Raw genomic sequence first — 24,552 nt, 5'->3', positions numbered from 1 at the left:
GGCCTTTGGACCTTTGTGGGTTTAATCAAATGGCTTTGCCTTTCATTCTAGGTCAGATACTCCATACTGATGTAGTTTACTTGCATTCTGGTCAAGGATTTCGTGAAGCTGAGAAGATAAAGAGGCTTCTGCTACAGTACAAGTATGCTAAAGAAACTTTCATTTATTGCTCTTTTCTTACCAAACAAAATGAAAATCTTCACTGTAGAAATACTTGATTTTAATTGCAATAAGAATTCTACTGATTTAACTGGAGGTTTATTTTCTTTAGTCTAGTTCAGAGCTTGCTTTTTCTTTTGTGTTTGTGCTTTTGCAGTACATATATGTTAGAAGCACATCAAATCAAGGCTGCGTGCTATGAATGTTTCCCCATGAAACTGTTAATCCATTTATTTTTGGGAATAGAAATTAGCGTTCACCTAAGAAATAACTTTAGCCTTCCTCTTCCTAGCCCCTGCAACCCCCAAATCACTCATCAGTCTCTTTGTTCCAAAAGCCACATTAGGTTTTGGTAGAGTTTTGTCAAGCAAAGGAAATCCTGCAAAGGTAGCTCTCCAGATGGAATTACAAACAGGGACAGCATGATTAAAAGTTTGTGTCCCACTATGTCTGTGGACAGACATCTGGTCTACTGAGTCAGCTGCTGAATTACCACAGCATACAGTCCAGTTTGTCTATAAGCATTAGATTGGCTTTAAACAAGGTGATTTGGTGGCTGGCTGTGGTGTGGGCAGTCAGAGGGAATGACCTCGCAAGCTGTTGGAAACTATGACATTCCCATTAAGGAATTAAGATGCTGATTGCTTTGGCTTCTGCTCTTTTTCATGACTCATACCAGATGAGGGAAAAACGAGGTGAAAGTGTTTGAGGACTATAAATAACATTCCATTTATTAATATGAAGTATCATTTTTAGATTTTCTGCTTATATTACCACTGTACAATCCGATTACAAATAAGTGAAAATTTTTTACTCATCTCATGAACTGTCACATTGAAAACCTGTTAAACACAACATTATGCTTCTAGAAATGTTTTCTCATTACATCTGAGCCTTGTGTTATCTAAAATTAGATGTATTGATCACAGTGGAGGATTGAATACTATGTATGAAAAGGTATAAAAGAATATTTGAGAGTAATTGTTTGTTTTTTTTAACCCACACAAAGCTGCAGCACTGTTGTGATTGGCAATGGCACGGCCTGCAGAGAAACAGAAGCTTACTTTGCTGACTTAATTATGAAGAAATATTTTGCACCGCTGGATGTTGTTTACTGGTAAGATCCCTTTGCTGGGATATTATTCATTTGTTCAGCATATCTGAACCTAACAGGTAATTTTAGATGTAATTTTTGAAATATTTCTTTTTGCTACCTTTTCTGTATTTGAGTCAAGCTTGACCCAAGGCTCTAGCCAAAGAAAACTAGCTGTAGCTCTTTGAAGCATGACAGTAGTGATCCTGAGTCAGTCAGAGAGACTCACTGAAGCATTTTATCTTTTCTTCCTGAGGTTCACTCTCTTGCTATTATCATTGTAACAAAGTATGTGAGAATAGCAACACTAACAGCTAAGGACGTTTGGCTTTGTGTATTTATTTCTTGATGAATGAGGTTTAACTGCACATGATAAAGCTTCTGGTGTCTGACTGCACTATGGAATGCTTGGTAATCCTATGGGAATTAAATGATCTGGAAATAAATACTGTGTTAATACCAAGTGGAGAGTAGTAAATATATTTATCCTTTTCAGACTTCAGATTTTATCCATTAGTTTGTTGAATTTGAGCTAAAGTATTCTTCTGTTGGTTTGGATGGAAAATGTATGATACCACCTTCTTTTCTACCATGTAGTACTCCTCTCTTTTTTTTAATTCCCACCTTTTTTTTTTCTAAAACATTTTTTGTGATTTACCTTGCATTATCCTTTGTGCCAGCATTTAACAGCAGTATTTAGTTTTCACTGTCTTAGCATGCTGAAATAAGTTTTCCATATTTTTAAAGAAGGTTATGGCCTTTTGCTGTTTAAACTATTATATAAATTTAAAAGTGCCTTTTTTTCATAAATTAGCAAGTGGTCTTACAGAAATGTTTAACAAATATGTTATTTCTATTGTCTTATGGTGTGTTGCACTTGTTCATCATTTCTATGATTCCCAAGTAAAATTGTGCAAGATTCCATTCTTAAATCACTCTTTTATTCCAGGAGATGTAGTAAAGGTTTTCTAATGGTAATTGTTTGCAAAGGAAGGAGGTTATTCAAGCTTCTGAAAAATCAGGCATCCTATTTACTGAGTCCAGAGCAAAAACAGTGGATGTTTTATGACTGTAGAGAGTGCAAAACACTTCATACTGTGTGGGTTTTGGCAAATGCATAATTTCACTATTGTTCACTTCATATAGCTTAAAAATCCATTATTATAGCAATAATAATAATATTTTGAAATAATGGTTTTGTTTATTTATTGATCATATACTACTTTACACAGAAAAAAAATGTTTATATAGTACTGTGATTGTTGTTTTTATCACTGTTTACCTCTTCTGATTCGTTATTTTCTCCCTGTTTATAATTCAAGGTGACAAAATTTTCAAAGTAGTACTTTAGTTACCAAGTTCTTAGAACCAATAAAAGCTCTTGTGTAATAGGACTTAGTATAAATACTGTGTGGCAGAAGTCAGGTCAACAAGTTTGTTGCTTTCTCTAGGAGTGACTGATAATTTTTTAACCTTTCACTCTGTCCAAAACTGCTGTTTGTAGCAAAAATCTATAACTGCAGTTTAACTTGACTTGTAATATCCTGAAAATTAACATTATCAGAAATATTTTTTAATTTATACATATGTTGTTAGTGGTTTTCTTATGTTGGGTTCATATGGCAGAGCTAGTCCATACTTCAGAATTTGTGTGCAGAGCCATGAGGTGCTTCACGTTAAAGCAAAGTGGTTTTTTTTGGATTTCATGTTATAGATGTCATCTGGGACTCTTGAACTTTGTATACTGCTGTCTATGTGTGAATTTATGTATGTGAGTTTACAGCAGGCTGCATTTGCAGTTCTTGTCTCTCTTACATTTTGTCAGTCTGTACTGAGGTTTTTTGTAAGGATCAGGGTTCCCATATATCCCTTTCTGATCAACTAGTTTCATGTACATCTCATTACTTTATCCACTTTTGGGGTTTCCAAGCCATGCTGCCGAACCCTGCAAGGCAGCTACTTTTTCCTTTCTAGCTCCAGAAAGCATTAATCTCCTTGGTATTTCTTAGTAGCAGAAAGGAATGATGAGTCCAGCCATCCAACCTCCACTTGTGATAATCCAGTGAAATGCCTGGAATTTATGTCAGTCTGAGTTAAAAATGTGATATTTGCTAAGTGAGGGGCAATTAGTACAGTGTTAGTGTTTGAGCAATAGGTGACAGTAGGTGTACATTGGGATAACTGCTATCCCTTTTGAGGGGAACTGTGGAAGGTGACTTGGAAGAATATGCTCTGCTGATTCTCTTCTTTTTAAATAGTAAAGTCCTCCAGAGTATGTGCTTTCGGATCACAAACAACTTTTCTGCTTCCATGTTCAAAATCTTCCCTAGATTAGGTTGTTTTCTTGTGATAGACTTTTTTAAAAGTATGAGGACTTTGTTTATATATAGGCTGAATACATATCTCTCATCAGTTCTGTGGAAATCTGTGTAGGCTTTTGGATGAAGTGATGATTATTCATTATTTTTCATTTAAAATCTATAAGAAATAATTTCAGCCATTGTTGGAACAGTTAATTCTTAAGGCCTGCTTCAGCAGGTTGCAGTTGCAAATAAAGAATGGATTTGCTAATCAATATAGGTTTTAAACTGTGGGGAAAATGAAGCAACAAAGAACCCCAAACAAAACAAAATGACCTAAACCCCCTAGAACAAAAAAGCGCATCCAGTACTTGAACTGTAACAGAATGAGTTAGTTGCATCTAACATGATACCATTTCCCAAGCTATCAGCTTCTCACAGGAATGCACTGAGCTGCATGGTGGAAATCCTTGCCCAGAAAAACGGAGCTCAGCTCATTGCTGTATGCAAGTTTTAGAGAATTACAAATTGTATGTTCTCTTGAAACTTTTTGTCCTTTAAGGAGTCCAAATGTAAAGGGGCTTGGCAGATGAGGTTAGACACTCACCATAAGCTGTTGTTCAGAAAGGTGAATGATGGGGAGGTACTACAGACTTCAACTTCCTCAGGAAATACTAGAAGTGAAGAATAGGATCAGGAATGATTATAAAAAAAATAAAATATCTTCATACTTTTCTGTCCAATTCATCATATAGAGCTTGGAATAATGCATTTCCAGGGAAGTGAGACAAGAATAGAAGGTATAATTTCAGAAAGGTGTGTGCAGTTGGTGCATGCACACATAATGAAGGCTAAATATAATATATTAAAAGTGATTAAAATAAAAAATACTTAGCAATGGCAAATGTAAACTGCATAGGGTTTTACTGAAGTTTCCCAAAGAGAAGATGAATCAGTGAAGACAGTAGTAGGAAATGAGGCATATGGCATGATTTTTCATGTGGCTTTAAAACCTGTCTGGACTCAGTTTGACAGTTTTTGATTTAAAGCAAATATTTTTCACTATTTTTGTAACTTAACGTGCTTTCAGATAGTTACATCCAACCTAAATAACTACAGGACTTTCTTTTCCTTTTTTTTTTAATGTAGTTTCCCTTTTAGAGCTGTGTTTATTGACTTAGATTACGATTGGACTAGAGCCAGGGACAATCATATCTAGTCTTTGGGTTTTTTGTTACAAATCAGTTTTTGTTACAAGGCTCAATAAATATTTTTGATTATTTATGTTAGTTCTATTGTGAATTCTTGCCAAAGATACATTGTATTATAACCAAAACAGATGTTCTAGTTTAGACAAGTGTATTTGTTTTAACAGGACCAGAAATGTAAATGAAACAACATTGTGTTCAGCATTAACATGGCAGATGATGAACTTTCAGGATTTCATTGGCCTTTTTGGATTAAATAAAAATCTTGAAAAAATATTTCAGGAATCTGGTTTTCTTTGATTGCTGTCAGTTTGAGGCATCTTGGAAATGAAAGCTATCTGAGTGACAGGTGAACTATGCTAAAGCAGGACAAAACCAACAGCTCCATCTTTGTATTTGGCAAAATCAAATCACAATTTCTCTTTCAGCCTCAATGGTTTTGTTGTCACAATACAAGCATTCTTACTGATCTGACTCTTATGTGCTTGCTTCATTAAAGCAAACTCAAAGTAAAGTATTTCAGTTTGTATTTAAAAGGAAGTCTGATAAGTGTCAGGAATTGTTAATTGTTTTCAACATGCAGCATAGAGTGCAGCCAGGCCAGTGTATTTTTTGTTGCTGTTTAAATGGGTGGGTGTTTAATTTCTGTCTGCTTGGTTTTAAACTTGATGCAAAATCCTTTTCTGCCACTTACAGCAAAATTTTTTCTTACCCTCAAGACTTTATAAGCAATGTAATTAATAATTTACTGCTGTTTAAGTTCAAACACTTCTGTACTGTGACGAATAGGGGAAAGTCTGTAATGTCTTGTAAAGTTCTCATTGGGTTTTCTTTAATGTTTAAATTATCTGCTTTAGAATACTTAGAAATGTTCTGCTAAGGTAGAATAGGGCTGTAATACCTTTTGAAGTTGGACCTTGGTGGCAAGAAATTGATTTAGAAATGTTTGTTCTACGGGATTTTAGGTCCGCTTGTATTTTATAGGTGTCTGCACATGCTTTAAATATCCTTTTCAATTTAAATGTGTGTTTTATGTTGTTGAATATCTACATTATGCTCTCTCAGCTTTAACAAATGCCACTTTCAAGTTCCATGCCTCTACATTTCTAATGTTACACTAGCTTAATTCCCATTACTTTTCTGCTTCATAGCACTCGCAGTTTGAAAGGGACCTAACATTCGGGTTCACATTATGATAATTAGGTTTCAAAGCAGTGTGGGGGGATTAAGATGTCTGAAGTCTAGTTGCCGAATAAAGTTCAGAACTACTTGTAAAACTTGTTTGAGTGGTTAACAGAAGTGGTTTTATTTATTCAGTGCTCATGCAGCATTAATCCGTATTTCATCAGGTACCCACAGCGCTGTAACTCTAGATATGACCTTGGGACTTAATTTACCCCATCTCAGTTTTCCTTATTAATGTGCCATGAAAGAGGTACATGAAAGATAGCCAACTTCAAAGCACCTTTTCAAATAAAGTGGTTGATATGAATCCTCTGGTATTTAACACTGTCTGTCAAATGTTTCAGCTGGTTTGCATCCTTTTACAAGCTATTGCTTGCTGCATTAATGCAGTTGTTTCAAGTCTGTTGAGAGTATGAAGGGGGTAGGGACATGGGAAACTTTATTCCTATTTCTTTTTGATTGTGTTTCCTTTAAGCTGTTATTTTTGTCTGTTAAGCTATATAACTCTCTTGATGACACATTTATGTACACACACCTACACACCTTAGGTCATTAGTTGTCTTATCCAGAAGGTGGAAAGTAGTTTGGAAAGTTTTGGCTAGAGGAATACATATTCAGCGGAAACAATGTGCACATCTGAAATGTGCACTGAAGAACCTTTGTTCTGCTTTCGTCTCTTTCAAGCTCTGGTGGACTCATGAGAAGTCCTAAACAGTGAAGAGCTACTTTGAGGAACAAAGAGGTTTAAAATGCGTGTGAAGAAGACATAGTCAATGAAAGCATTCTAAATTATGTAGTGATTTCTAGCCAAGCTGTCCTTCCTCCCTTACTTATAAGTTATGTTCTGTTGTGATTATTTGCCACAGCTGAATGATCATTCATACTTCAACCGAACAATCATTTTGCATGTACTTATGTTTAGAGGAGACAGTCCTGTAAGTTGGAATCTCACTATGCATAGAGATGACTTCCTTCTCCTACTCTTGGTTGTTCATAACTTGGGTAATAATTTATATATTGTTAAGTACAAAATGGACTGGAATGAGTGACTGTATTTAAAATAGGATCCAGTGCTTGTTCCTTGTGTATCCATAAACTGCTATCTATGTTGAGCTGGACCCATACTATATTCAAAATGGGCAATTCAGAGGTGATCTTTGCCTTTGAAGCAAGAATTCACCTCTGCCCTCACTGTAGCCACCTGTACCATCTCTAGCTGTGTTTTTTTAAGAGGAGAGTAGGAAGTGGGTAAGCAGTGAAGTTGTGGTGGGGCAGGTGAAACAGGAGATGGTAATAACTTCTGGCTTGTATGCCATGAATTTAAAACTTTATGAAGCAAACTGTATAAATGATACACTTAATAATTTTGGAGCTGTCTCTGATATTTCAGAGAAATAATTCATAGTTTTCAGGATGAGAACAAGGACTAATTGGAAGTATTTCAATGTAGTTAAAGAAATTCTTAATTCCTTTAAGTTCAGAAAAAGAGTAAGTTGCAGATGGTGTCTAGATTTCGGCAATGTGAAAGCAGGGGGTCAGGAAGCAAATCTTACTAGTGAAAGAGATCTAAATCTTAAGGAAAAAGTCCATTTTTCCAGAGCACTGGGACATGTCGTTTGACTTGCGTCCAAGGGAATCTGTGGTAAAACAGTCTGCAGGGAGAGAGGAAAGTTTTGTGCAACTTCCCTTCTGTGTTTTCTTTTTAAGAGTTTATAAAAGTTATGCATTCTCAATATGTAGATCTCTTCAAGTCTTTAAGAGGTACTAAATAGATAGAAGAAAGGGAAGATTTTAGGATGAAAAGCCATTAAATGTGTGACAACATGACTAAGGGCAGTAATGCATTCTCTTCAGTTAGAAATGTACTGATCTCAAATATACTTTTGCAAATCAGACAATTACAGGGAGAAATTGAACATGATAAATTCTTTCCCTCCTTTGTTTTCTCACAGAGAAGCCATTTATACTTAGGATTTCAAAATGAATTCTCTGTTTTCAATTTTTATGTGCCCTACTGAGCAGTAATTTGAACACAGGCTGTTTTCTTATAGATCTTTGTGATTTTCAGATTAATGAAACAACTTTTTTTTTAAAGATAATCAGCTTGACTTCATCTGGTGTTGCAGTACAACAGAAGTCAGATGAAAAGGGAAAAACCTCCAAAAATATTTGTAAACACAAAACAAGAAGTTGTTGGAAAGGTAAAAGGTTATTGAGAAACACCAGAGAAAGAAGAAGGAATGAGCAAGAGCTACCATTTCTGCATGGAGCGTGCCCATCAGGTCCCTGGGGGCAATTTTGACGTGTGTGTATTACATGATGTATGTTTGTAGAGCAGAACTAGGAGTTTTCCTAAAACTCAGTTAAGACAAGATCAGATTTTTAGTCTTAATTTAAATCTACAGGACAAGACTAGTAAAACTAGTAGGGGATTTTCTTTTGGGTGTGTTTGACTTCATTAGTTAGTAGAAGTATTTAAAAGTATTACCACTTCACGTTTTGTGGTGGTCAGTGTTTGCAATGCCATCTCCTTTTAAGGGCCCTCCATCTTAAAGGCTTTCTGTGTTAACAAATTCCTCTGGCCTAAATTCTTTTGTTCAAGGCTATTTCCAGAGCCCAGAAATAAAAGAAGATTTTAATGAACTTAAGGAAAATTACTACATCTGAGGTTTCCTAGCTTGCTCCAGTCAAACAAAGGAGAGCAACAAGGATGGTGAAGGGCATTGAGGGGAAACCATACGAGAACACCTGAGATCACTTGGTCTGTTCAGCCTGGAAGAGACTGAGGGGAGACCACATTGCAGTTACAGCTTCCTCATGAGGGGAAGACGAGGGACAGGCACTGATGTCTTCATTCTCATGACCAGTGACAGGACTTTAAGAAATGGCTCAAAGCTTATTTGGGAGGTTTGGGTTGGATATTAGCAAATGGTTCTTCTCCCAGAGGGTGTTTGGGCACTGGAACAGCTCCCCAGGGAAGTGCTCATAGCACCAAACCTGACAAGAGTTCGAGATGTCTTTGGAAAATACACTCAAATACATGGTGTGACTCTTGGGGATGGTGCTGTGCAGAGCTGGGAGTAGGACTTGATGATCCTTTCAGGTTCCTATCAACTCAGCTTATTCTGTGAAAGAGGAAGTTAATTTCTGTGTTTGGTATTTCTGAGGAGGCAAGTTACATAACAGGACAAAATTAAGCTTTTTATTTCAGACTAAAGTGATTTACATTATTATTTAATGTACTTAGAACTTTTGAATTTCTTCTGTGCTCTTTGGTCAACACTGCAAGGTTCTTACCAGTTTAATATCATAGAAAGATCGCTCTTATTTAGCAGAACAAACATAACATGAGATGATAATATAAAATGCCCACTTCTACCATAATTGCTATATTTATTTGGTTCAACATCCTTTTTTCTCTCAAGAGTTACCAAACCTTACTTCATTGCTGTTGACACGCTCTTACCATGTTTGCAGTATCAGCAGAGATACCAAAGGATGGAACTTTAAGATCAACGTGAAAGGCCATGTGCAGGTCTCAGCACTGTGTGCCATCTTGTATTTCTTGGCAGGAGAAGCCAAGGAGCTTTTTCTTAAGAGGTATCTGAGTGGTTGCCAAGGTCAAGGGATGGCTCAAGGAATGCAGGAAGCTTGGAGAAGAAGTGCAGAAAGAATGAGTGCAGTCAGGGAATAAGGGACATGGCACCTTGAAGGTGCTTCCTCTAGACAGACATGCTGAAGTACAGCCTGTGGGAACTTTGTGCAGCTGTGTCCTCATTTGAGCTGTGTGTTCCTTGCCTGTTCAGTGCAGCAGGTTATGTCAAAAGAAATTTCCCACTCTTGTTCCCTGATCATTTGTGAGCATGGATGGGTGGTGTTCAATCCAAGCTTAAAATTGAGGTTTGGACTTGAGCTGAAAAATGTGACCTAATACTGCTTCTCAGACTGAGCATTGGAGAAGATTCCTCTAACAGCTGCACATGGGAGTTTTTTCCCAATTCTTTGTTTATTAATTCCTTTTTAAGCTGGAGTAAGCTAAATACCCTTGTTTGATCTATCTCCGGAGTGTTTGAAAATGCTGTCTATTAATCAGAAGGCATGGAAGGTTAGAATTTGATCCGTAAGTGTGAGGTCCCCTGTGAAGAAAATTAGTGAAGCTTTAATAATCCAAGACTTAGTTGGTCCAAACTAGGTATTGATACTGATACCAAACAAACAGAAAAGCTTAGGCTTTCAGGTAAGCTGCTGCAGCTTTTGAAGAGCTTCTAAAATGAGCACGCATAGTTCTGTAGTTTCAGGTGGCTTTTTTTTCTTTGAAGTAACATGTGTGGTCAACCATAGTTTGTCGTAGTGGAAATGGAATGTAGTCAAATTTGGATGTTACCTGATAGAACACATGGAGAGAAAGTGACTGAGCTGAATAGTGATCATTCTTTGATGTATTTTTGATTTGCAGATCATTGAAATTTACTGATGGCAGTGTAAAAACAATCACTCCAGAGACTGTAAGCCTACTTGCAGTGGGCTGTGCTCTTTCCTGTCCTATTTTAAACATCTTGGAAGTAGCCTGTGAACCACAGGTTGAAAACTATTGGGTTTGCACCTGAAAATAACAGAAAGTACAAACTGTATTAAATAGATGAAATCCTCCTTCTCATTTGTATTTGCAGAACTTTAATTATGGGAATTTAATTATGGGAAATTGGAGTGGGGTTCTTGTTACCCATGTGTGCATTTTAAGGTGCTGGTCTTCACCCATTGCCTAGATGAAATAAAATTGCTCCACACTAGTATGGAATTGTCATGCTAACAACAAAATCTTAATTTACATTCACTTCCAGTATCAAAAATTATTAAAATGTTAATTTATGCTTTGTGTCAATATGGCCTTTCTAAAATAAATGATGCTGGTGGCATTTGGGATAGTTCTCTGTTGTTCTTCTTAAACATAAGAGACATCAGAAACACAGATGTGTGTTTTAAGTGACTGTGTCATGAAATAGCTATTGGTAATTGGCAATTGGTAATTTCTCACCACTAAAGATTGAGCAACTTCATTTAGGCTCCTTACTATGTAAAGAAGCTCCAACAGGAGTTTTTTGTGACATCCTGTCAGGAGTTAATTTAAATGGAAGCATGCAAATATAGTGTGATTAATAGTGAGAGCATCCAGATGAAAATTATATAAATACGAGATGATTTGTAATGTACTAAGACTGAGTATTATTGCACAGTCAGAGCTGGTTGTATATTTGGGTAGTGTTTTGTCTTCAAGTAGACATTCTGTAAGAACATAATGGAGAAGTAAGCATTTTTCCATTTGTGTGAGCTTGCCAGTAATATGTTTTTACTTAAGCTGAGATTCTGCCAAACTTCATACCTATTCATTTGTAAAAACCACATTTGCTGTTCTGCATTTTAGCTCTTACTGGGCATCCTTTATTGTTGTGAGATGTGATATATGGATTTACTTATTTATTTAAACTTAGTCTGCTGTTAGCTTTGATGCTGATAGCAGAAGCTTAGAATAGGCACTTGGATTACATTCAGCTGCCAAACATTAGATATCTTCATTTCAGTGTCTTCTAGCTGTCAGACAGATGAAATTTTTCATCCTAAGGCATAAATGCTCTTATTAGTGGGGAAAAGTTTCTTTATTGTTTGAAGTATCAATATTGTTGAGTTCTGCTAAAAATGATCCTAACTTTAGGTAAAAATCTCCCCCAAAATATTTTCAGGGTTTTTTTAGTAGTAAACCTCAGGAAATTGCCTCCTGTACTACTGCTAACAAGTTCCCCCAGTACTAGGAGAGCAACTGGTGCAACCTTTGCTTTAAACCCAAAAAAAGACAAAATGCATTGGATTTTAGGAAGATTTGAATATTGAACATTTATGACCTGTAAGTGTCTGATAGACCAGAATCTTCCAGGACTGAGAAGTAAATGCAGCCTGTCTGTCAGTAAAGCAAGAGCTCTTTCCCTCTGCATTTACCTGAAATTGCAATTTCTCATCCTGATTTCAGGCTATTGGCTCTTAGAGGCTGTTGGCAGTGCATGGGTGAGTGCTGTCCACGTTGCAGTTTCCCTCGGAGTAATTTTGTGTGATGTTGAAACTGGGGGTTATGCTTGCCTGGACTCATTTAACTTTTCTTATCAACAAAGTGCATGGCAGTCTTAAGAGCTCCGTGAATGACATTGAAAGAAGCCACAGCAACAGGAGATACTCAGCACACTTCTGCTTTTTTCAGGGCATGAGAGGCAGAGAATATAGACATGCTGTGTGTCTCAAAGGGACTTTGAGTAGGTTATTTCAGCTTCAAAAGGGATTAGACTTAGATGACTGCAGTGTCATGTGGTTGTAACTGAAGGTGCCTATTGAGGATAATTCCTTTCTATAACTGAGTCCCAGCAGTTTTGTCAATGATGAGTAAGTGGAGGGAGGGACAAATGATCTGTTTGTCATGGTGAGTGATGCAGAGGCGAGAAACTGCTCCTGAACGGGGACATCAAAATGCACAAATTGCATGAAGCATCTTCTGCAGTACCCACCCCTCCTGCAGCAACAATGAGCCAGTGCAGGGGAGAGGGCAGAGAGGAGAGTGTGATGCTGGCTTTCTTCTTCCTTTTCAGTTTTGGGGGCAGATTGGTGTTGCTTGGGTGACTCCATGCACGGCTGTAAATGTAATCACATCCATCTAGCAATTCTGCATGTTCAGATATTTTCCTTTCCTTATAATACCTAATGCTCCTGAAAGTGAATTTGTTGCTCACATAGAAATAACATTTTTGCTTTAATCATATTTGCAATTGCAATTAATATCAGTTTCTAATTAAATCAGATTTTTTTATGTAGCAGCAAATATTATTCAAACAGCTCAGCTGTCTGTGGATGTTTCTAAATCAAAAGCCTGGAGGTGGGAGTGATGATGTCTGTCTATAAGCAGCTATAGTTATTCCTTATAATAAATTGGCTTTTCACATAAAACTTCTCTCTCAAACCTAATTAAATTTATATTTTTTAAAACTTCTTTGGCAGCCAAGGCAACATGCCTACTGCCTGTTCAGTTCTTTTATTGGGTTGAACTAGAACTAACATTTAGATAGAATACATTTTGACATTTGAATTTGATGTAAATGTTTCAGGGAAACGTGCATCCTCCATGGGTGATTCTCTTGTCACCATTATGATGTTGTACTGTAAATATACTTTGTAAGTGGGCTTTCAGTAAAACCAGTGATGCATTTATTGCTTGTTCTTGGTCTATTTTTCCTCATAGTATAAAATTACAGCTCCAAGTTACATTTTTTCTCTTTAATTAAAGTTATTTTCTGGAACTTTGTCATTTTTAAGTAAATCAAACTGGATATTCCTGTGTTACTTCTCAGTGATTGTCTCTGCAAAAGGAAATGTTAACTCTAATTTTCTGCTGTAAGAGTAAATAGAAAGAGACATTGTCAATTTGAATGTTTTAAAATGAAATAATTTTGATATCATTATATGGTATCTTTTTAATACATCCCGTTTTTCTAGCTAACAAGAACAGTAAAAAGACTTTTAAAGGAATGTTTAACTCCTTTTAAAGGAATGCTTAAGGCTCTCCTATTGACTATTCCTCTTGTTAACCCCTGCTCCTGTAGGGAAATGGCTGTGCCATCATCTTGCTGCTTGTACCTGAGTGTCCACAGGCACTTGGTGCTGCCTGGGTTGTAGCTTTCTCCTTGGGAGAGCTGGTTGATGATCTCATGGCCTTTCTGGAGAAGACCACTCACTCACTGGGAAGTCTGAGCTCATTATTAGCAGATCAAGCTAGAGGAAATTATTTTTCCTCTTATTGGCTTCTCTTTGGTAAAGCAGTTACAGTAGATTGTAGGTTTACTGGACTTCATACACTAACAGGAATAATGTTTTCTGATTGAGACAAGATTTTAAGCCTAGGGTTGTTCTGGTGCTATGTGAGAAGAAAAAAGCGGTGGCACCTAATTCAAAGCAGATTCTATTCAGTTTTATGGTCTGTAGGAAATTTCTTCCAGATTTTTATAAAGTAAAGATACAGATGAAATGCTGATTTGTGTCAATAGACTTTATTTATTATGGGATGCATAAAATGCAGAATTAATTATTTTTGGCTCAACTGTGAATATTAGCATTATGAAGCAATGCTTGTCTGTAGGTTCATATTAGGTCATGATAAAATAAATTTCATAATTAGTACAGTGGACTTTGAGCGAGATGCTTTCTTTATGTAAATTGTATTTAACTCATCTGAAATACCAGTTCTAGCACTCGGTACAGGTTGAAATCTTAGTGATTACAACAGGTCTTGTCAGAATTTTAATGGAGTATGTATGGTTTGAGTTCATGTCTATTCCTTATTTATAAAGTTTTTGTAGGTTAATTTCCATTGGATTTAATAACAGAATACAAGTTTGGGGGTTCTTTAGTATGTTACATCTAATATAATTAGATTGCATAAATCGCATCCTGCATGTAGTGATGGTGATTTTGTGAGCTTTTATGAACTTCAGAGGAAGTCAAGACTTGGAGCTTGTGAAATGTTTGTTCTAATTCTCAGGGTATGATTAAACTCAAATCCAGGACATGCCAGTTAGTTGTATTAGTATTCTTAAAGCGTTATTTATATGTTTTTTGAGAAGGTATTTCAACATCTTGACAGAATTCTGAACATACCCATCTGTATAAAAATAATTTCAAATATATAGTTTACAAATAATTACATGGCATTTCAGGATTAAATTCTCCTTTATGCAAATGTATATTAAAAAAAAAGGATAGTGGAAATTTGATCCTTCATATTAAAATCTCCACCAGCAGTTCCTTAATGCAATATGGATCTGAATTTAGCCGATGTTTTGTTTGTGCTTAGACTGGGAAGCCTGTCCTTCCTTGTGGGGGCAGAGGGGAGTGTTTCACGTTTGTGCCCTGTTGTTTTGCTGGAGGAGGAGGCTGTTGCCCCTGTGAGCGGTGGGTGCGGGAGATGCTGTCAGCCTGGCCCCAGCTGCCCGTGCAGGCCCCGCGCCGGTCCGGGCCCGCTCTGGCTGTGGTGCCGCACGTGGCGCTGCTGGTGCGCGGACCCGGGCCTGGCTCGGCGCTCTGGGCACGCTGACAGCCCAGCGCTGCTGGCCTAGCTCCCAGGGGCAGGCCGAGCGCAGGGCTTGGCTCTGCCACCTCCTGCAGTAGCCAGCAGAGCTGAGCAGGCGCCCGGGGCCAGGAGATGCTCTGCCCTATTAAAGGGTGCTGTGTACACCACCCTGGCATATGTTCTCCATAACCCCCTGCAGGAGCTGTCTGCATCAGCCAGAGCCCTCCAGGCCCTGCACTGCTGTGCTGCCATCGAGTCTCTCTCAGATAACCTCTGCTTCTCATCTGGACAATTATTGTTTTAATATTGTGCTGTCTCTTCCATTGCCCTGATCTCCAAATTGTTGTTTTGCTGTTAATTTTCTTTAAAGTAACAGCTGTTAATTATCAGCTGCAAGAATAGTCTTAACAGTTTAACATCAGACAGTGGAAATTAAGTGGGCCTGCTCTGTTCCTGCTGGAATCAGCAGGGCACATATTTCCATTAATTTAATTTTCAAACAATTTCATGTTTTCTTTTTGCTTACAGCATTTGAGAAAGCTGTGATTGTTTAGTGAGTTCTCAGTGCAGCACTGTTTTTGAGAACAGGGTTTTCAATCTTAAAATCTCCATTTATTTATGCCCCACTGTTCCATGGCAAATGTGTGCTTTTCTTAAGTGCGTATTTGGTGCTAAATTTTTAACCTGCCATTTAAAAAAACTTGGAACCTCAGCTTAATACTATCAAAACATCACACCTTAGCTACAGAGGATCCAAATGTTCTTGTTAATATGTAGTAGGTTTTAGAGTTCGTGCTCATGGAAATATTTGAAACCTGACTGGACACAGCCCTGAGCAAGTTGCTTTGATTCTCCCTGCTTTGAGTGAGAGTGTTGGACCGGTCAGTCTCCACAGGTGATTGTGACTGTGATTCAGCCATTGTGATTCTGAGGCATTCAGCAGTTTCCAAAAGCTGAAAGAATCATTCCATCCTCACTCTTCAATGGTGCTTGTCTTGCAGGATCTAAGCATCAGAATAGTGAGCAATCCTGAGAAGTAGATGCAGGATAGATGCTCATTGCCCATATGGCAGGGTGGAATAACTGAGTATGAGCTTCCTGGTGCAAACTTTGGTGTCTCTGAGAGAGAACAGCATAGTTATATTTGAAAAGGATGAATTGCCCATTTTAGTTTTGTTAGTGCCTTTGTTTAAAATCAGGTAACTGACCTATAGTTTCTCAAATGTTTCAAAGAGACTTACCCTTTATAAAGTAGGTTGGGAATGAAAAAAGGGGTAATAAGGTTAAAAAAAAAAAGCATGTTCCAAGATGTTCTTCTGCAAAATATGTATTGTTGGGCTCATGAGTAATTAGATATACAGATGTGTTTAATGCACCTTCCCACTGTTGTAAGGAATTATATTGCTAGAATTGTAGTTGATTATTTAAGTGCTGTATAGCATATCTATGGCTGGAGAATAATTTGGAAATTGTGGTGTAAAAAGTAGGATATAAAATAAGATGCCTTTTTGTGATTTAGGTGTAAGGATCTCTTAAAAACTAGAATGCTGTCTTATCCTGTGCTTACCTATTTGGATAACTAAGAAAACAAAAACACTCTAGTTGGGATTTTCTCTTCAAATCTATAAGTAATTAGTTGGAATTGAAGCATAAGAAATTTCTGTCCAGATTTTTTTTAAGTGTTTGTAACTGAATGAAAAATGTCTTTTAAATGAAGTGGTCTTTCAGCATATGTTTATGCCAGTTCTAGTGATATTACTCATGGAATGTCTCCTGTGTGGATCTGTCACAACCTAAGGGAACAAATTATTCCCTCTTAAGAGAAGGGGGAAAACAAATATAGCACTACATAACTGAACTTTTATTCCACTAATCCCAGATACCTATTTTTGCCTTTTTTCTCCCTTGTGGTTTCAGTCTTATGAAAGAAATTTGTTGTCTGTAAAAACATGCAATTCATTCATGTATTTCAAGTTTATGGAGATTTGGTCATTACTTTTATTTGTGGGTTTTTTTTCAGAGGTTGATACATACTTCTGTTTGTAAAACAAAATTATTGAGAGGGTGTCCAGTGTTGTAAATGGTTAAAGGATAAAAATATAATATACCTAATGTTTAGCTCACTTTGATTTGGAGGTATTTTATCCAGATCTCTTACTGTAAATGCCCAGCAGTTACATATGAGAGAAGTAAAATAATAATATTTAAAACTATGACAATGAGGAGACTAGAGAAGTCATGGACAAGCCACAGAGGCCTAAAAAGAGAAGAATGGGTAATTTAATAACAAGGCACTCAGTCTGCTTTTGTTGCTCTACAGACATTTGAGTACATCTTCCTGCCTTTAAATCTGTCTCAGAAAAGTAACTGAGCTATTACAAGTGCTTGTTAAGGTAAAGTAAGCTTCAGTTGATTTTTTGGGGGGTTGTTTTAGTTTCACATGAAAAATGTTGCCTTTTTCTGAAGAATGAGTAACCTACTCTTTTTCTTAACTTTCTTGTTTGATTTTTTTCCCCTATCTGTTGCTATAATCCTTTTTATACTGTAATGCTGTAGTTCCTTCATAGGGATTAATAGATTTTGCTGGAAACACTAAACTAGTACCTCAGCTTTACAACCCTTTTTTCCATGAAGAAAAATATTTTCCCTGTTGGACAGAATGGAACACTTCCTGATAATTGCCAGCTTTGAATAGTTATAAACTAGATCACAGAAAAATATCAAAGGAACTGTATTGTCCTATTAAAAAAAAAAAAAGAAAAAAGAAGAAAACCCCAGCAAATGAGTACTTCAGAAATAGCAAGTGTACTGTCATGATGTAATTTGTAGAAGTGATTTTTGAAAGGTAGAAGCATATAATTTTGATTGGGTCTGCATGAAGCCCTTTTACTTTATGTAGCATTTGTTGTGAGTATGTTGAGCTGGAAAATAAGCTCATTGGGTGAATGCATCTTCTCTAAACCAAAACAGTTTATGTTTTTAGGTGAGTTCCAAATGAAAGTAAACTAAAAAGAACTTACATGGCTAGAAAGATGTGGAAAGAACACTTTTTTCTTATTTTATACCTCAAAGAATTTTTCCTGCCAGCATTTATTCTGATTCCAGAGCTCTTAATTTACTTTGAGTTTCTCTATGTGGAAAACCTGGGTACTTCAGAGTTCAGTAAGCTGTGCCAAGAAGTGTCTGTAGGTTAAAAATATTTAATATGAAGTCTTTGGATAAGAGGGAGGGAGCAGAGAGAAGCAGCAGCAGAGGATCTGTGGTTCCTTCCCTGTATGCAAAGTCTTTCTACATTGCATTGCTCAACCCTGGTAGAAGGGGTATTTTTGACTCCAGCTTTCCCTCCTGGACCTGTTCTGAGGAGAGGGTTGGGCTAGCAAGGAGAGATTGTGTACCAAGATCAGCATCAGTGGTATTGTAGGAAAGCACAGAGGGGAAACAGAATAAAGCCTGTCTCTGACCAAAGCTACAGGTCAGAATTTTGCATTAATCAGGGCTGTGGAGGCAGCACAGCAGCACTGGCCAGGCTGCCTCCCAATGGCCCAGAGTGAGCATTAAAGAAAATGACAGTTGCTGGAGGTGCTGTTCTCCAAGAGGCATTTTCCTCCATATGCTGTGGTCTCGTCCAGTTATGCTCCACTCTGGGGACAAAGTCTCCCTGAGAGTTCGTGTGACTCCAAGCTCCAGCCTTTGGTCTGGATTAACTAACTGCGTTTTAGCCACAGCAGTTGCTGCATCTGTGTGCTCGTTCTAAGAGAGAAAAATGAGTCACAAGAGCCATTATAGCACTAGAATATCTTGTTCTTGTAGCCTTTCTAGGTAATTTCATGACTGACTATTCACATGTGATGCTTCTTAATGCTATATGATTTTTTTAAATCTGAATGCTCTGTGAAGTTCACTGACAAATAAATTGGTTGAGAGATCTTTATACTCAAGAACCTGATGGACTCTCCTCGGTGCATCATTTGTTTTCTTGCGTGTCCTGTGTCCCACAGAAGGGTGATGTGGGTATGACAGTGCATGCAAAAGGAAAATGTTTTGGCTTAAAAATTAAATAGGCTTTAGTCAGACATTTCTCCTCTGTTTTATAAGTTGTCAGTGACAGTGCCAAATGCAGGTGGTACTAGTAAGGTCTAGGTATTTCTTTAGAGGCAGGAATCTTGTTTTTTAAAAAGTCTTGTTTGTTCCCACAACCTTGATATTTGGTGATGCTTCAACATGAGTTGTGATACATGAACATGAGCTACCTTTCAGGGTTTCAGGGTTTTACCTTTGCCTCTGCTGTTTCTAAGAAAAGCCAGGATAGATCTTACCTCTTGTAAGATCTTGCATGGCTGGAAATGGACTGGGTTAAACATCAGCTTTTGCCATGTGCTATCACTGCAGGGGCTTCTGCTTGGCTGAGCTGAGAAGCTGCTGGCAGGACAGTGTTGGTGACAGCCTTCTGCTCTGGAACTTGCAGATTCCTTTGGTCTGCTGTGTTTCATGGTGTTGAGTCAAGCTTGTCATCTTCACCAACTGCTTGAGAACTGTGAGGAACAGGGGCTAAAAAAGGCTGCTTATTGAGCCCTTCAATAGGGAACAGTTTTCATAGGCTTTTTGGGGAGCATCATAATCTTTTTGGACTGTTCCATGTTTCTAATGTGCTTCGAGGTGATTTCATTTCAAGATTGTCTATAAAGGTATGAAATGTGAGTGTTTAACATCACCTAGTGTTTCTCTTCTTTTTGAAGCCTGACTGCCAAAACTGTTGTGTTTCTTTGTCTCCCTGTGCTTCCCTCCTGGGTAAAAACAGGTTGGGTAAAATCCTGTCGGTGTTGGGCTACATTTTTTCAATGCTGTATGTACAGTTTGGTCCCTTGAATTCACTGGGATAATTTAGTTATGCAAAACTGCTGAGCACTGTCACAATTGGTCTTGAAATTATATTCATAAAGAGTATACCCATTTCTATGCCTATTATATTTTAGAAGTGGTCTCTAGGGTTTTCATTTGCTATGTCAGTCCTAAAGCCTTTTATACTTTCCTTTCTTCTAATGGTAATTGATGATTGATAGGTAACTTTTGAACATATTTGAGTACAACCATTTTTCATTTATACTGCTTAGAATTGCATGGTAATCACATAAAATGTGCTTCTTTTGAGTTAAACTTGTCCTCTTACATTAAGGTAATGTTGATTCTACGTCATCCATATTGTCACAATTTTTTTTCCTTGGCATTGCTGCAGCAAGGAGATGAGCAGTAGCTAAATTTTCTCTGAAGTTCCTGCTGTACTGCGCTGTTTTAAGTAAAAAAAAATTACTTGACTGCTTTTTAGTTGGATAGTTAACTTGGAAGTAGATTTTGGACCTGAAGCTCAGATTTTAAAGCTCTGTGCAAGGGCAGAAAGGAGCTTCAGCTCCAGCTGCTTTATGAGCAATGACAGCACTTGTTTTCTGAAACTGTCAATGAAAGTGGTGGGGGCAGTCACAGGTGACTGTCACCTTCAGTCTTGAGACATGCCACCCTAGGTCTTTCACTTTTCACTGCAGACATGGGACGTGTATTTCTTCTGGGGATGAACCCACAGCACCAGTTTTGTTCTGATAACAGCATCTGGCACTAGATTGATTTAACAGGCTCTGAGGTTTGCTCTTTTCAGATATGCGCCTGTACGGCAGCTTCTGTGCGGCTCTGACATGGCCACACGCTGCTGTTGTTTTTTCTGCCTCCTAGCACCACGTGTGAAGCTAAAGCTCTTTGACACCTGCCATTTGGACCCTTTTCTTACTGAAAAATGTCATCGTTTTCAGACAAGATGAAGACAGATATCTGATCATTCTTCCCTTTGCAGGGATGTGCTGAGGGCATGGTTCATACACAGCTGAATAAAGGATTCCAGACTGGAGCTATACAGTTGGATTTATTAGTTTAGTATGGTAACTAGTTCTTGATTTGGGAGTTCATAGAGTTTTCTTGTGAACAGACAATGAGGAAGTGTTGCATTTTATCTGTTATTGAAAGACAGTAATCTGGTATTTCAAACCATTAAATTTTGCATGTTGTTCTTCATCTGAAAGAGTGTACTTCGATTCTGTAGGGCAGTTTAGTTTTGCATAAGCATACTAGAAAAATTGGGGAGCACAGTATAATTGTAAGATTAAGTGTTACTTGAAGAGAAGTAATTTTTAATGATCTGAAGCAACAATACCAACACTGATTAGAGTATCTTGCTAAAGATGGGTTGAAGCAGGCCTAATTCTTTCCTCTTGAGTAGGTTCTAAAGCTCTATACTGTCTACCAGGAAAACCATCAGCTTAACTGACGCTAAATATCATTTGTGGCTGAACAGGAGAGAAATAATTCCTAATGAAAGGATGATTACCTTGAACTTCTGTCACTTCAGCAGCTGCTTGATAAGGTGCTTGTTTATTGTCCCTGCTGTGGGGTCAGCAAGCTGCTTCAAATGTAGGGCTTGTTACTGAAAGAGGTTATGCTATTCTGTGTTGTAATCTGCTGTAAAACAGAGTCTCTGGTATGAAATAACGTTGTAGTTTTTACTTTACAAAGTAGATTGAGTTGGTCAAGACCAAATTCCTGTCTTTGCATGGCATAGTTGCTAGTAAACTTTGTAAAATAGAGAACAAATTCATACGTGGTTAGAAACACTGACTTTTTTTTATTGTTCTGACTTCAAAATGTTAGTTGCAAGCAGAATTTCACCTAATATTTTCTATGGAAACTTACAGAATGCATCTGAGCATCTGTGGGGGGTCTGTTTCACTGCTCATCATTTGGTGTGGTCTCTGAAGACTCTTTGTGGGGTTAAATATTTGTGTGTGTGTGTGTGTGAGCTCTGAAGCAGGAGCTGTACTTTAAGCCTTATGGTGTCCCTCCTGCATCTAATTGAATTGCTGCAACTGTGAGTCACTGTGAGCTTTTTTCTAATCCTTTTGCTAAAGATGGCTTTAACAGCTTTTGTCTAGTTTGACTGATTTTGAAAGATGGACTGTCATATAAGCAACACTTTTATGGCATGTAGTAGCTAAAGGTTTTGAGTGAAGCAATGGAAATTTGAGGAGCATTCCTTTCTCATCTAACAGTGTTTTTAGTATTACATATATTCTGCAATGAAAATATCTCCTGGGTTCTAATATTGTTCACATTTAAAATTAATTATTTATATTATTTTAAAAACACAGATTAATTGGATGCTTTTTGCCTTGATTCTATTGAATAATGATGACTTTCTAGTATAATCCTTTTTCATGATCCTAACATCTTCCTTTGTTGCACCACCACTTTATTGGTGATGAGGAAACACCATATTATGAATCTTATCTCATCTATCAGAATGAACTGGCTTTTTAAAATCTCTTTAACCTTTTTATTCTATGAGCACATTAATCAGTATACACCAAAATCTTTAATCTTGAACTTCCATGATTTATGTTTCTCATATGAAAAAAAGCAGTGTCATAGCTGTGTCAGAGCCAGGGTCTGTCAGTCCTGGTGTCCTGTTGTTCCTGTGGCAAAGCACATGTGGCTGCACAGATCCCAGCCTGTGCTGTGCTGCAGGCTCCAGCTGGCCACAGTCACCACCAGAGGTGGTGGAGCACTCGTGTGCCACAACATGATTTGCTGGGAGGGGCAGGTAGCTCTGCCTTGGGTCATGCTGAGGAGCTGAAGGGGCTGCTCAAGGTGCTTCTGCCGTGTGCAATGCACGTGTGCAGCTTTTTGCTGTCCTGCTTGACAGGAGCAGAAAAAGCAAGACAAGTCAAAATGCAAATGAGGGGTTATTGCTGTTTCCTGTGAAGAGCTTTTTCAACCTGCCCTGGCTGGTTCTCATTAGTCAGCAAAAATGGGTATATAGGGAGACATGTAACAGCACGTTACATGCTGGCATCCTGTTTCTGTAGTGTAACTCTCAACCCTTTTGGGTGTTAGGCTGTTCAGGAACTATTTGTGACATCTGTCTTTCCAGTAAGGCCCAATGGATTTCTCATTCATGAAGTAGCCCAATCTTCTTTTGAGTATGTGCTTAATTAAGTCTTCCTTGCCCCTTCTAACTTGTTTTTAATCATAACATCTGCCAACATAATTAAAGCTTGATACATTCCAACTGAGTGTCTAAATGCAGCATTCTTTTCTAGAGAATATTTTGTCATTTTATTTGTCATTATTTCATTATATTTTTCTGTCCTAGGTGACTCAAACCCCAATTATTTTAGTAAATAACACTGAATAAACCTTTGACTTTTTTTTACTGTTGTACTTCATGGGAACCACTGGCTTTTGTAGCCGCAAGTTTATGAACAATATATTTGTCAATAAGTATGTAAAAAGTTCGGTTAGATGAATTAGCCACAATTATTAAATCATGATTGTGAAGGGAGTTTTTGTGCAGATCATCACTTTATGGCCAAATACAAAAATCTTGACCCATTCTGAGGTTGGCATACCCTTTGTTTTTAGAGTGACCAGGATTTTCTTTGAAGTAATAAACACCAGACTTCTCTTTGTACTGGTATTTTAATGGATGGAAGTTGTAGATCAGGAGTTTGGAAATTGTAGGAACAGCAAGTTACATAAAGTGGGATAAAGTTGCCTGTTGCTTCTCTGTAGGTTATTAATCCAGTGTTGCATTTGATTGTAGAGAAATAACCTCAATGTAATATAGAGGTCTGACCTCATTGTAATATAGAAGTCTGAAATGTTGGTAGGGTTCTTGAAAATGTCAGGAAGATGCATTCATCTTTAAACCCACAAATGTCTAGCCTGATACATCTTTTCTTTATTATACGTAAATTAGGTATTTTACATAGCTTTGAAAATGTTTACAGTGAAAACTTAATACCTAAGAAACCTGCAAGTTTTAAAAATTGTAATTTAGTTAAGCCACTGTTGTTAACTAGCTGGGTATTTGTAATCTGTATGCATTTTGTAGATATGTAATAGCTTTGAATGTGAAAAAAGAGTAAATTGTAAGTGTTCTTTATTTTTTTTTACAATTTACAAGAAAGGCTTTTTTCCTGTAAAAATGAGAAGATGGAAAATCTGAATAATCTTTTCAGATCAAATATGCAATGCTCATTTAAGCTGAGTAAAGAAGCAACTTGCTTTAGTAAATGTTAAAAGGCTCCCTGAAGTATTTAGAGTATAGGTGGCGTGGTCTGTAGCATGAAGCTGAGGGCCCACCAGGTGGTGCTGGTGGAATACATTTAATGTTGCCTCGGCTACTTAAAGTGTGTCTTAACAACTGTGAGTGAGATGGGTGCAGCACAGAAAAACTTAGTTCATATGCAACAAGCCACTTTGTACAATCGAAAAGAATACACTGTGATATTGTGTACTGGCTTTGTGATTTGGGCACTTTTAATTTTTAAAAATTGGATATAGATGCTGAGGAAAAACCCATTACCTGTGGGATGGCTGATGTGGGAAGTGCAGTATGGGAGTGTAGTTCCAGATCCTTTACCTACTTTTTTGTTAATTCAAAGAGAAGTTTATGAAACTTGTTCA

At 37.5% G+C, this 24,552-nt stretch overlaps 1 protein-coding gene across 2 annotated transcripts in view; it reads left to right on the top strand.

Annotated features, from left to right (window-relative positions):
* The window catches only part of SRBD1 (S1 RNA binding domain 1), a 124,419-nt gene that overhangs the window by 33,201 nt on the left and 66,666 nt on the right, over positions 1-24,552 (top strand). For both annotated transcript variants that reach the window (XM_054279592.1, XM_054279591.1), the window contains exons 15-16: positions 52-142; positions 1,169-1,276. In XM_054279592.1, coding sequence (XP_054135567.1) covers positions 52-142; positions 1,169-1,276 — 199 coding nt within the window. The remainder of the gene's footprint in view (positions 1-51; positions 143-1,168; positions 1,277-24,552) is intronic.

This window comes from Melozone crissalis, unplaced genomic scaffold (assembly GCF_028551555.1).
Source record: "Melozone crissalis strain CALT ecotype California unplaced genomic scaffold, PUWL_Pcris_2 ptg000027l_1, whole genome shotgun sequence".
In the NCBI taxonomy this organism is placed as follows: Eukaryota; Metazoa; Chordata; class Aves; order Passeriformes; family Passerellidae; genus Melozone; species Melozone crissalis.
Note: the sequence above shows the minus strand (reverse complement) of the source record. Positions and strands in the feature narration are given on the sequence as shown.